The following is a 14628-nucleotide window of genomic DNA, read 5'->3' as shown; positions in this document are numbered from 1 at the left end:
CCCCTCAGCAGAGTTTGGTGCCTGCTGAGATCTCCCTGTGGATATGCTGCTTGTGAGGTTACTGGATTCTGTTCTCTTGTTGTCTGAGGCTCACTACTGGGTATGTTGGTTGTGGGCCTCTTTGGAGCCAATTCTGGTGCAGGATGCTGCCTGTGACTGGCCCTGGGCAATCTATTTGGAGCTGCCAGTGATGCACAGCTTGTGGCTCCCTATGCTGGGCCTTAATGTGCGCAGAAGAGACCAGTTTGTGCACCAAGGCTGGCTTTTACCAGCACTAGGCCTGGGGACAGGTCAGCAGAAGTCTCAGCACCAGAGATCCACCTCTGCCTGCAGGCTGCCTGTTAGGCTTAGTCACTGAAAGAGCTTCTGGCTGTACTCCTCAGCAGGGTTTAAGCTCACAGGGTGTGGTCAGAGGGATTCCTTCGGGTGGGCTATTGCTTCCCCCAGTGCTGATGCCTCAAGGAAAGGAGTGCCCTGCTGAAGAAGGGTGGCTTCTGCAGTGTGGGGAATGTCTGAGGGAAGAGATCCTGGCAGCTGACCAACCCCAGACTCTTCACACGGCTCTAGTCTACACGGCCCTCTCTCCACCAGAGACCAAAGTGAGTGGCTGTGAACAAAATTTTGTGTGTTGGCCCTAATTTAAGAATGTGGCTGCAACTCTAGCTGTCTCTCCCTGGTAGAAAGAAACCCTACTGCTTTTCACAACTGGATATTATGTGGGCATGTTTCTTCGTTCTGGTGCTATAGGCTAGGAGCCTGGTTTAGACCCAACACTTCTCAGGGGAACCCCCTTCCCCCAGACCTGAGATGTCCCTCTGTGGGTGCCTGGCCAGCTCTCTCGTACCTCCGCACTTCCTACCAGTCTCGATGTGGCTTCTTCTGTTAAGTCCTTGGTTATAAGGCTTCTCTCTAGCTAGTCTTCAGTTGGTTATTCAGGATGATTTTTCAATAAGTTAGTTGTAATTTCAGTTTGGTCCTGGGAGGAGGTTAGTGTAGCTTCCACCTAATTCACCACCATCTTGGATCTCCCCGTAGGTAGCTCTTGATATAGTTGAATGTATTTTGTTCTAGTTATTTTCTCCATACTTTTTTCAACCTAGTCTATATTGTATTTCATTCATCTAACAAATATTTATTGAGCTCCTACCTTGCAACAGTCTGTAAGTGCTAAGGATACAACTAGAAACATTTGTGTATTTGTATACTGCTTTTTTCACTTAGTAATTATAAGAATTTTCCTGTGTTCCTAGAGACAATGACCCTTTTTATGTTTACATAATATTTAATTATATGGATATACCCTTATTTAATTTACAGTTCTCTTATTTTTTAACATTAAGACTGTTTTCATTTTTTCTCCTATATATAGTCTTGAATATATGTGAACACAAAATTTTTGTCTTCATTTCAGATTATTTCTTTAGTACAGATAGGTTTCTGGATATGAAATTACCAGGTCAAAAATTATACACACTTTGAAGGTTCTTGCTATAAGACCAGACTGCTTTCCAGGGAGTTCATATCATTTTATCCATAAGTCTCAGCTATTCTATATATTCTGACCAACTCTATGATTAGGGTTGATTACTTTTTAAAATCATTGCTGTTTTTATAGGTGATATATGGCATCTAATTATTTTGATGTGCATTTCTTTATTTTTAGTGAATTATATATTTTATGTGTCAGACAAGTATTGTTTCTTCTTTGTAAATGATTTTTCTTTTGTCTGTTTATCTCTTGTAGTCAGTATTTGGGGCATTGTTTTGTATGAGCTCTTCATTTTAGACATTAATCCTGAGGTTGTTATCTGTTAATTTTCCCCCCTAGTTCACTACTATTTTTCAATTTTTTAATAGAAGTTTTTATTTTTACCTAGACAAATTTTTCATATTTCTTTTTGTGATTTTTTTATTGCTTTTAAATTTAGAAAGTCCTTCTTACTGTGGGTAGATTTAAAAATAATTTTCTTCCTCAGAATTATATGTAATTCTTAACTTATGTTAAGGAGAAAAACAGGAGCAGGGGGTGGATGGGGCAGAAGAGAGCAACAGGGGAAAATTGGGACAACTGTAATAGAACAACAATAAAAAAATTTTAAAAAGGAGGAAAACATACTTCTTTATTTTCCAGATCCTAAGCTGATCTTCCAGGCTAGCCTTGCAAATGCTCAAATACTGATTCCCAGCAACCAGGCCAGTGTGAGCAGTATGCTGCTGGAAGGACACACGCTCCTGGCTCTTGCCACCACGATGTACGCACCTGGCGGTGTCAGCCTGGTATGGACAGCACCTTTACCTGTTATAGCAAACTAGGGCTGATTTTAGATTCAGCAGCAGTACCTATGGGTTTCCTAGAAACCAGCTGCTATTAAAGTATAACCACTTATAAGTATTTCATTAAAGAGTGTAAACCAAGGTGAATTTTAAAATTTTATATCATATTCTCTTAAGTTGAAAGGGAACCTAATGTGTTGTATAGAGATTATTTTTCACTGTTATTTGTTTTCTAATGATCCAGGTTTATTTTCAGGATAGAATCAGAATCTTGTTGTTTCTGGAAGTAAGTGTACCTTAGACCTTTAGCTTAGGAATGATTTTGTACTGTTTGTCCTGTTAAAGAGGTAAAAAAGAAGTCATAATTTTTAGCTATTCATGTAAACTCATTTGAAGGAGCCAGTGGAAATTTGCCCATTTCTGCTTTTTTGAAAGTTATAGTGTGCCTAGTTAGAGGAAACTTAAGAACTTTCTTTTAAACATTTAATCTTCAAAAGTTTCTTACTGATGATAGCTTAATACCAGCTCTTTTAGATTGTTGCAGTATACATAACTTAGTTACTTATTCCTCTGTTCTTAATCACTTGTCAGAAATTAGTCATAAAGTAACAGAGCTGAGGAAAAGTTGTGTAGTCTAGTAGTTATTTTTCTTTTAAAATATTTACTATTTAGTACCTAATTCAATATTTGAGTATTTTAAATCTTATAGTAACAGTCTTGTTTCAAACAGCTTTCCCACACACAGTTTGAAAACCACTGATTTGGATTAAATTCCTGATTTTGTAGATGAGGAAACTGAGGCCTGATGGTAAATATCTAGCTGAAGGTCACACAGGTAGTTTGTCTTAGAATCAGAATTATCAGCTTCTGACTCCTTGTCCAGTGCTGTTTTCACTACCATGTATTCTCTCAAACTAACCTTGTTTCACAAGGTTCTTGTGAAAAAAGGACATAAACTTAGAGAAGACAAAAACATGACTTACACCATGTTATCTCTTGTTTAGGTTGTCCAGAATGAAGAAAACGAGAACTGTTTGAAGAAAGTGGATCCCCAGCTATTGAAGATGGCATTAACTCCTTATCCCAAGCTAAAGACTGCTCTCTTCCCACAGTATGCTGCCCCTAGTGTCCTGCCGCCTGACATTACACTCTACCACCTGATGCAGGTACAGTATTTATTTCCGTGGCTGGTATTTAGGGATATTGGTCAAGGTTCAGCCAGGAAAACAGAAACTACTCTGGGTCTTTCAAATGGAGAACAATTCAACATAGAGAATTACTTATACAGAGTGACAGAATCAAAAAACCAAACACGTGATGCTGACACAGTCCCCAAATTGACAAAGAACAAAGCCATCAACACCTGTAGGGTTGCAAGGACATTTAAAGAAAGTGGTGTTATGAGAACCCAGAAGCCTGAGCCATTTCCGGGAGCTAAACTCAAAGTCAGGCTGCCTGACAGGAGCTGGGAACACAGAGGGTGGGACTGGAAACTTGGGGGAGATGGCCCAGAAAACAAAGTGGAAAAATATGTTGGTTTCTCCCCTCTTCCCACCTCCCGTGTTGTCTGTGGTGGCTAACCCTATCTGCTAGCCAAAGGGCAAGTGGGCTTGGGAAATAGCAGTTCTCTGTAGTACAGGGAGAGCAGGGGAAATATGGAATGTTTCCGACCTCACCTGATTGACCTTCATACTTGTCTGCTGCTTTCATCAAAAGCTTCATTCTACCACTGATAATTTCTGTCTCTTCTCAGTGAGTACCATTGCTTATTTAAATCAATGCTTCTTAACCTTTCTAGGACAGATACCTAAGTATAAGGGAGCTATGAACCCCTCTAACCAGAAAAATTGCACAGATGCATATAATTTTGCTTATATTTCAAAGGAATTCACAGATTCCCTGAAACCTATTCAGGGACCCTCATTTAAAAATACCTTTTTTTGCTCATTTCTCATTTCAAAGGACTTTTGCTTTTTCTTCCTCTCGGTTCACATATTTCCATAATGTCTTCAAAATAAGCTCTATAATCCTCTGAAGATTCAAAATCTCTCTTACTCTAATGTGAAGAATTCTTGGGGTATAGACTTGCTACTCCAGACTGGTCCCCAGGCAGGTGCCAGTCCATGAATTACTGTTGCTGAGATGAAATTAGGATATTTCACCAGAGTATAAATCAGTGTCACTAAGCACACTGTATAGTTCAGCAGGCTTTTTTTTTTTTTTAAGTAACAAGAATTTCTTAAGGAAGCAGTAAGTGGATTTACATTTATCACAGGCTTCTTTCTCATCTCCTTGCAGATCTACACTTTGAGTAACAGTGGTATAAACTATATATAAGTGCATTATGTAAAAACAGTTGCTCTGCATAAAATAGATGCAATCAGCCTAAAACAGAAGTGGTTTTAGGTTGTTCTTTGTTCTGTTTTCAATTTGGCTCACACCGTTTTTTAGTCCTGTCATCATTACAGAGCAACAGTCATCCCGCTGCCCGTTGCCACGCTTCAGGCAAAATTCCAGAGGCAAAGGTTTGGCGATAAAGAAAAGGAGTCTTTATATAAAGCTTCACAACCTTGGAGTAACAGCTTTCTGCACACCTTAGTCACTTAAGCTTGTCTATTAAGGCTAAACTCTTTTAACACCTGAGTTCTGTCATTCCCCCTGTTAGTTTTTAATTATCTTACTTCTATAGGGTTAGTTTACAAACTAAAACAACATAAGATACAAAAGCTACACAACAGAAGAATGGCAGGCTTCTGTCTGGGAACTCATCACCTAAAGAACATCTGAAGAACAACCTTGCCACTTTTTGCCAGGCCAGCCTGATCCTAGGCTGTGCCCAGAGTTCCTTCTCACCAAAACTGTCCATTGGGAAATGCAGACAGCTGCAGCACGGTCATGCAAGCATCCTCAAGGAGGAGAGCCAGCTTTTTATCCCAGTCTGGATGCTTTCAGCTTCTCAGCCAATTCTGTCCTAGACCACTTACCATTTCCTGCAGCAACCTCCTCCTATAGTTCCTTCCTGCTCCTCCCTAGTGATCAGATCTCTGTATTATTATTCCAGGAGAAGTATTCCTTAATAGACCACAAATTCTCCCTTGACTTAAAATCAAAGCTGCTCTTTATGTAGCTATCCAAACCTTGACTTAATAGTTCTGTTTTCTCCTGTATCCCTCCAACCATGTATTTATAGTCTTTGCTAAACCTTTGGCCTAGAAAATTTTCAAACAGCCACTGCTTCCTGCTCCTATAAGTTTTCTGACTGACTTGACCTTAGTCTACTTTTTCCTTTGTTGTTGATGATTTTTTCATCACATTTCTTTAACTTTTGATCTGATTGTCTTACTCTTTTTCTTTCCTGACTTGCCTTAGCTCACCTTGTCATGTTTATAACGTAAAATTTTCTAGCCTCCTAGTCCTCTTGCCTTTTGGTTCCAAAAGCATTTCTGAAACCCATTTTACATTATAATTAATGCTGCTTCTACCAAAAGAGGGTGCACTTTGCAGACATAATTTGACATGAAGAGAGTATTTAAAAAGAGCATTGTCAGTTCTATTTTTATTAAGATAGAAAAGTGTCCCGTACATTTTTTTTTTTAGCCAAGTTCAAAGAATTTATGCCAGAAAGATTTTTAATTGCCCTGGAGAAGGGAAGCAGACTACTGTGAAGTCCTTTCATATAATTTTGTTTACTTATTTTAGCATCCATTAACTTTTTTGTTTCCTTTAAGACAAGGGTGTCAAACTCATTTTCACCAGGAGCCATCCCATTGAATATCTGGGAACTCCTTTTCTTGCATTTGCCTTCAAAGGGTCGAATGTAATTTTAGGACTGTGTAAATGTAGCTAGTCCTTAACTAGGGGCAAGGAAGGTACCTGGCTGGATTCGGTCCATGGGCCTTGTGTTTTGCCACCTGTGCTTTAGGAGCCTCAGTGAGAGAGGGCCTCCACCCCCTAGGAGGGAAGGAAGGGTCTCTATTAAGCCATCTCTGAGGCTTGCATGGAAGTTAATAATGAAGAAAATATGATTAGCAAACATTCAGTTAGTTTCAACGTTAGTTTTCTCTTGTGGCATCCCTTTAAAATTTCTCCAATTGGTTCAGTATCTGATTCATTAACTTCTAAATACATTTCACCCTTCTGGAAAAAGGTTATGTGGGCATTATTGATTTCAAGAAAATCTTGTCCTATCAGGTGAATTGGGGCAGATTCGATAAGCAAAAATATATATTGTCCTATAATATTCCCCAGTTTGAAGGGATCAGGTTCTGATTTAAAAACAGGCATTGGTTGATTAGATATTTCTACCATTTGTACAGACATTTTACTCTGAGGGAAAAGGCAACTTCATTGGGTATGATTATGAACAGATAAAGTAGCCCTAGTATCTACAAGGACCTAAGTAATTTTTCTTCTTTGAATTTCTCCTGTACTATTAGTAAGGAGAAGAAAAAATGCCCTCTCATAGTCCTGGTAGCAGCCCTAGATTTGTTTCTGTTTCTTTTCTCTTTCTAAATCCCATTTCAGTTGTCTATAACCCTTCTTAAAGGCAATCTGGCTTTCTACAATAAAAAGTCTCCTCTACAGAAGTTTCCCATCAAATTCTATTTAGTAATTCTGTTGTTTTGCTCCCAGAAACCAATAGGTATACTAATTGGAACAGGTCAGAATAGTCAGGATCACATGTTCTAACAGTTAAATTAAATTTTTTTGTGCCCTGGCCAGTGTGGCTCATTTGGTTGGAGTGTTATCCCATAAACTGGAAAGTTACAGATTTGATGCCTGGTCAGCGCACATGCCTAGGTTGCGGGTTCAGTCCCTGATCTGGATGCGTACAAGAGGCAACCCATTGATCTCTCTCTCTCCCTCCCTCACAGCTCCCCCTCCCTCCCTCTCTCTCTAAAATCAATAAGCATGTCCTCAGGTGAGGATAAAATAAGTAAATAAAATAAATAAATGCCTTTGTGAACCCATCAGGGTTCTGGAGAAAGTCAGGAAAGTCTTTAGGTAGATTCCTTAATTCTGTACCATTGCTGGTTCCCCTCTCCCTGAGACTGGCTTTTCTGGTTTTTCACTGTGCGTGGTCCCTAGGTCAGTAGGGAGCTGTACTGCAGGAGGTGAGAAAAGAAAGAAGGAAAAGAAAAGGAGAATAAGTCCAGACGATGATGTAAAGGGTGCAGGAGCACAGTTGAAGAAGAGGGGAGAATGGGGTGTTGGCACTGAGAGCTTCAGAAACCTCCATGAGTTCAGAGACAGGCTCTAAAAGTTCTTAATTTCTTATAGAAGAGAGAATTTATCTGTGCGCCTCCTAGAAGCTTCTAATTTCTAGTCAAGATAAGCTTCCCATTCATTCAGTTTAATTTTAGAGCCAGCTTTTTCTAATTTTGCATACAAAAAATTTAATTTAGGTGTCAAAAGAGTTCCATTTTTGCCATCTTAAGTTGATACAATTTCTAGTTGAATCTTCCCATTTACATAAGTACTTGCAAGTAAAGGCTTCCTACTTATTATGTATCTGCAGGAGTATTAACGGGGGCTGGGAGCTAGAAGTTGCAGGCCTTGGAGGCACAATTTTAGTTTTATTTTGGGGCCTGTAGAGCCTGAACAGATTTGATTTCTAAGGATGTTGTTGTAGCTGGTTGAAGTGTGCTGCTTATTGGCTGAGCTCCAAAGGGCTCTTAGAATCAATTAACTTTTAACTCCAATTTGACTTTTCCCCTTTTACAGTCATTATTGCCCTTTGATCCTAGCAGACTGTTTGGCTGGCAGTCTGCCAACACACTAGCTATAGGAGGTAAGTCATTATGGGTACTTCTTGCTTTGGAAGCATTTCAGTAGTGTTGATCCGTAGGAGTTGATTTATGTTAAGCCAATCCAGTTTTTTTCACTGCTTTCTATTAAATAAAAATAAATAAATAAAGGTGTATTCCAATGAATTGAAAACATGCTGTGAGTTAAAAGCCATTGTATTAAATCACTAGTGCTGTACATGCCGGGAAATGTGTACCTGTTTAATTTTTTTCCCCAAAAAATCCCTTTGTTAGCGATACAGTATTATTAAGGTTAAGAGCATGAATGTTGGCATTAGATAAATCCTGGCTCTGCCATGTAGCAGCTATAGGACCCTGGGCAAGTGATTGAACCTCTCTTCAATTCCATATAAAAGAAGCTTAATAACAGTGGCTACCTCACATGTTACATTGAAAATGAAAGGAGACAAGGGCACTTAATAAGTTCTCACAGTTCCTGGCACATGGTCAGCACCAGATAACACACACATTGCCTTCCTCACTAGGCCGTAAAAATTTCTGGGGTGTGTGTGTGTGTGTGTGTGTGTGTGCCTTTTTAAAAGTATAGTTAACATTCATATGCCCTTCTTAAACTGCTTTTTCTTTTTGTTTTGGGTTTTTTTTTTGCATTTAGAGTTTTAGCCTTCAATATCACGTTACCTGTGGTGCCTCCACCTAAACTATTCTAAAGTTGGCTTCAAATTGGTACTTAGCACATGATATATAACCCACATTTATTGGCATACATAAACATGAATTTTCTAATGTGTCAGTTTTATAAATTCAAATTTCAGTATATTGAATTTACCTAGTGTCCAGAGCCCATTGCAGGCCTATACTAGATATTCAACAACTATTTCTTGAGTGCTGAATAAAGTAGTGCTTATTGTATTGTCTAATGAAGACACAGTGAAGTTACTAGAGAGTAGACAGAATCCTCTGTCCTGTTCTTAGCATCCAACACCATCACTTAGCCAAGGTCATGACCTCTGTCTTGGAGACTGAGCACTATAGTAGGTAGGTAGGTAGGTACATGCCAAGGAAACAGGAAATTGAAGGTGTACATGTTCCCTGCCTGGTTTTCAGACATTTAAAACATATTTGAACAAATAAAGCACAAAGTAAATGAAACAATAATACAGATTCATAAAATTGGAGAATTGTATTTAATTAGAATGTTTACTAACTTTTTCATATGATTTACCACTGAAAGGGAATATAAAGAAACTACATGATGACTTCGCTTCTGTGGCAGGTCAAAGAAAAAGAAAATTTTCCCTTTAGGTAGAATTTTCTCTTACGCGCAGTCTCCACGCTAGACCCCAATTCCTAAAAAATCAGGGTCTTATTTGAATAAAAAACTTAAGTTTACTCATTTGGTACCTGAAAGTACCATACACTTGACATGTATTCGGCAAATATTTAATAAATAAGTAGTTTTATATGGAATTATAAGTTAACAAAATTACTGTGATCTCAAACATACAGACAAGGCATGTAATGTGACAACTTTTAATCTCAAAGGGGGTCTACTTTTAAGTAATAGCTTGTAAGATGTCAAGACACCATTGAGGTCTTCGTCTTTTTTTGTAGGAGCCAAGTCACAATATAAAAAATTCTTTGGAATTCCATAGGAGGATAAAACTTTATTTCAGAAACAAGCTTTGAAGTTTGAAAATGAGAACACATGCACTGTTTTCCAGAATTGGTTCCTTTAACTGTTCAGAATGTTACCTCTCTTTATTTTTTAAATAGGTAGTAAATGGTTAAGAGACAAATATTAGGGCTTGACAGGAATGGTTATTTCATATTAACTTCTCACATCTAGATATCTTCTGACTTTAGATTTCTCTAAGAGTAGAAAAGAAAAATTTTTTGGCTATTTTCATGGGCATAGAGGAACCTTAAACTGAGTCACTCCACTGGTCTTGGAAAGATGGTACCACATGTAGATAATAAGGTGCTCTATGTATACAACATCAGGAAACACAGCTAGTGATGACATGAGGAGGTGCAGGAGGGTATTAATATGGAGAAAAAGATGTTCTTCTCAAGGTATTTATTGGAGAATGGTATAGTGGGTTGGCCATGGTAAACAGAGGACTCACAAATATGTTAAACAGAAATTTTATTGCATAATGAGCTGCATGAGTGAATTAAAAAGCATTTGCAGATCTTTGGAAGAGATTTTGCAGCTAAAGGGTTGCTGTTATTGTGAAGTCACATATAGAATTAAAGCATCTGAAATTACAACAAGTTCAGTGGGGGAAAACACAATTTATAAATTTTCATGCATTTTCTCCAGTACACATTTTTGCATAAATGAGGACTATCTCTCCATATTAAAATAAAACTGTTATATTTTGGTGGTTCAGAGTGACACAATGGTACAAAATAATTATAGCAACCAGTTTTCTTTTACCATTGCAGACTTAAGATTTCCATGTGCAAATCTACAATTAATCATGGTGAGGTACAGAGCATTAATACTGCTTCACTTTCCCTTCAGATGCATCCAGTCATCTCCCACACTTCTCTAGCCCTGACCTGGTGAATAAATATGCTGTAGTGGAACGTCTGAATTTTGCTTATTATTTATATCATGGGCGGCCATCATTTGCATTTGGTACTTTTCTGGTCCAAGAGCTAACTAAGAGCAAGACACCCAAACAGCTGTGAGTATGTAAAACATCATTTGTACTGCTTTTAAAAAGCATATCATTGTATTTTACATGTGCATTTAAAAAAATGTACTGGAACATGTATACCCGAGTTAACAGTGATTATATTTGGATGGTGATTTTTTTTCATTTGTGCATTTCTGTGTACCCCAAGTTTTTGATACTTAGTGTGTGTTACTTTTGTTAACAGGAAAAAATATAAGTTTATTTTAAAAGGTAATAAATATATTTTAAAATCCTATTTTAAACAAATGATCCAGGAGCTTGCCAGATGTTACCATAAGCCTAAGAGAGAATTCTATGAGTTGTGGATTCTTTATTTAAGGTCTTTGTTTGGTTTACTTTATTAGTTTGTTTTCTTTTTATTTTTATTGTATTTTTTCCATTACTATTTAATCCCCTTGTTGCCCTCTCCCCCTTGAAATTATTGGTTTGTTTATAATTAACAAGGTGTAATGGATTTTTTATGGAAAATATTCAAGTAGCTCAGAAGGGTGAAAAGTGAAATGTATTTTCACTGTCTTATATCCTCATTCTACATAGTAAATGAACATGGTTAATTTCTTGTAGGTCTTTCCTCAGAAATTTTCTATGCATGTAAAAGTACACATGAGTCCTTTAAAATGTTTGTGCTTTAAGATGTCAAACTTTAAGTGGCATTCATTTTTTTGGTAGTTTGTGTACATATAATTGACAAGATCACAAGTTGACAATCTTTTGGAAAAGTCACTCCCTGTTCCCTGGATGAAATTTGAAACAGAATAATCTGGACTGTGAGTGAGTGTTTTAGGAGAAGGTAAAATATAAGGAAATGGGGGGCTATGGAGCCAAAAGACAAATGAAAGCTACCAAGAACCTGAGTGAATGTGTTCAAGGGGTGCAAAAAGGAAAGGGGGAAGAAGCCAAAACTCACAGGTGTCTGACACTCCATGTTACCACTGACGTGATTCCATCTGCTTCTCCTGGTGAGATGCAGTTTTCATTTGCTGATATGATTTTGCTTTCTTTCTTTATCAGGATCCAGCAAGTAGGAAATGAAGCCTATGTTTTAGGCCTCTCTTCCTTCCACATGCCTTCAATAGGAGCTGCCTGTGTTTGCTTCTTAGAATTGCTTGGCCTCGACAGCCTCAAGCTCAGAGTTGATATGAAAGTGGCCAATATAATTCTGAACTACAGGTGTACCAACGAAGATGCTCAGTATAGCTTTATCAGAGAGTCTCTAGGTACAGTACCTTTTCTTTCTGTGGCTTGGTTTGTTTGAAGGACCTGGGATGAATAGATCTAAGGCAGGGGTATCCAACCTTTTGGTGTCTCTGGGCTACACTGGAAGAAGGAGAGTTGTCTTGGACCACACAGTAAATACATTGTGACACATAATCACAAAAAAAAAATCTTAATGTTTTAAGTAAATTTACGATTTTGTGTTGGGCTGCATTCATTGCCATGCTGGGCTGCATGCAGCCTGCAGGCCGCGGGTTAAGGCATTGACTTGTGAGTGGTTGGGGAAGAAACAGTGATCTTCCTGTTTCATCCTTTTCCTACAGTGTGTTCTTTAACTCACTTTCTTGGGTCCTTTAACTGGATACTGAAATGGCCCTGGACCGCACTTTTCAAACAGAAATGCCTAGTTCCTACCTTTTTTCTTGACCAAATTTGTTTATATTTCTTGTAGCTGAAAAACTTTCTAAACTGGCTGAGGATGAAAGGGCAGCCATAGAAGAGTTGCTTGTTCTCTTAGAAGAAGGTATATGGAACAACATTCAACAAGAAGAAATAAAAAGGTTTGTGAGTTGCAACCCCAACCTCTTTTCCAGCGATCTTTATTGTTCCCGTGTTTGCCTAGTCTTTCCTCCAGCATCTCAGAGTTTTTCACCAATCCCCCTAGACCTTATCTTCTTACTCATCCAGCATATAGCAGATTCTTAGTAAATGGAGAATGGGGGTTTCTTTCTTTTTTTTTTTTAATTTTTTTTGATAATGGGTTTTAAGTGCATCTTACCATCAGTAAAAGGAAGGTGAAAGTAATGATTCCCTCTTAAGAGATGGAATTTCAAAGAGCTGGAGAGGAGCTTTCTGTCCTCCACTGACCTACTGGTCAGGGAAGTCTGTTAAGTGTTACATGTTGAAATCATTTCAGAAGCTAAGAAGCTGAAGGATATCAGAAAATTTAACTCGGGTATCCTTAATTTTTTCTTGCTAATATGTCAGTTGATAATGGAAGTTGAGGTGAGCATCTATCCACAGAAGCCCCTCTCCTGACATAGAGTACAGCAAAAGTAGGTTTACAGTTGTGAATACGTGAAACAGAGTTTATTCTTGTATTTATTAATTATTGTACTATTTTTTCACACGACCAACTTGTAAACCTACTGTGCCCTGCTCTGTACTTTCTCACTATCTTTCCTCTGTGCTATCCCACTGGGGCTGACCCAGCCGTGCCAGACCATGAGAACACACCATTCCTCTGTAACTCCTGTCGCCGACTCTACTTTCAACAGCTTCCTGCTTTTAGCAGGAACAGGTACCCTCCCCTTAATGAGGAAGTCCATGCACCTGTCAGGGCTCTAATTTTCTAAAGTGAATCATGAAAGATCATTAAGCACTCAGAAGATTTCTTGAGTGACTATTTTGTCACTTCTCCTAAAGATTGTGTGTAGCTAATTTGACAGATATTTGGTTGATGAAGGGAATGAATTCTACCAGCATGCTAAGAAAACTATTGTGTGTTATAGTAGGAGTCCTTTTTTTGTTTTTTCAAAGCAGTCTAATAAATATTTGGTATTTGTTGAAAAGCTTTTTATAGAATATACTGTGGTTAAATTGATTTAATTTTTACTGATTTTCAGTTTAAAACTAAAGCAATATTTTAACGAATTTTTTTCTCTACCTCTCCACCCCCAATTACAGGTTATCCAACGAATCTAGCAGCCGTTGGACATTAGTGGTACAGTTCTGCAGGCTCCACAATGTGAAACTAAGCACAGCTTACCTTAGAGAATGTGCCAGAGCAAATGATTGGTTACAGTTCATTATTCACAGCCAGCTCCATAATTACCACCCTGAGGAGGTAAGCCACTGATTGCAAGTTATTCAAGAAGAGGATATTGAAACACTTCTTAGAATAAAAATAGTGTTCTTTCTGTTGTGAACACATACATTTTTGTTTGATATAATACTGTTGTTGTTACTAAAATTTCAGTGGGTTGGCATCAGACAAAGGACAGTCATTAGTACTAAAGAGATGAAGGAACAGTTTTGTAATTCCAGATTGCAAATGGAAATTCAGTCAGAAGCAACAAACAACTTTGTAAAATTATATGGTCACCTCGACACAATTGAGGTTGGAAAAGAACAATTTTGCCTATTTTTTTTCTAACATTTTCAGCTCCAGCTGAAATTGAAAGTTGGTTATCTGCCTTGTGCACTCTTAGTGGGATTGCAGACTGGTGCAGCTACTATGGAAAACAGTTTGGAGGTTACTCAAAAAATTAGAAATAGAACTACCTTATGAACCAGCAATTCCACTTCTGGATATTTATCTGAAGAAATCCCAAACACTAATTCAGAAAGATATGTGCACCCCTCTGTTCATTGCAGCATTATTTACAATAGCCAAGATATGGAAGCAACCTAAGTACCCATCAGTAGACAGTTGGGCCCTGGATGGTGTAACCCAGTGGATTGAGTGTTGGCCTGCAAACCAAAGGGTTGCTGGTTTGGTTCCCAGTCAGGGCACATGCCTGGGTTGCAGGCCAGGTCCCTGGTGGGGAGCGTGCTAGAGGCAACCACACAATGATATTTCTCTCCCTTTCCTCCTCCCTCCCTTCCCCTCTCTCTTAAAAAAAAAAAAATAAAATAGACGATTGGGTAAAGAAGATGTAGCACAT

The 14628-nt window shown here is 38.2% G+C and overlaps 1 protein-coding gene across 1 annotated transcript in view; it reads left to right on the top strand.

Moving 5' to 3' along the window:
* SPG11 (SPG11 vesicle trafficking associated, spatacsin) overlaps positions 1-14628 on the top strand; it is a 104611-nt gene that overhangs the window by 61079 nt on the left and 28904 nt on the right. Inside the window, 7 exon segments of the mRNA XM_028505521.2 lie at positions 2132-2277; positions 3279-3440; positions 7999-8065; positions 10570-10735; positions 11759-11964; positions 12414-12522; positions 13649-13808. Coding sequence (XP_028361322.1) covers positions 2132-2277; positions 3279-3440; positions 7999-8065; positions 10570-10735; positions 11759-11964; positions 12414-12522; positions 13649-13808 — 1016 coding nt within the window.

The sequence above is a fragment of the Phyllostomus discolor genome, chromosome 1 (genome assembly GCF_004126475.2).
Source record: "Phyllostomus discolor isolate MPI-MPIP mPhyDis1 chromosome 1, mPhyDis1.pri.v3, whole genome shotgun sequence".
Lineage (NCBI taxonomy): Eukaryota > Metazoa > Chordata > Mammalia > Chiroptera > Phyllostomidae > Phyllostomus > Phyllostomus discolor.
Note: the sequence above shows the minus strand (reverse complement) of the source record. Positions and strands in the feature narration are given on the sequence as shown.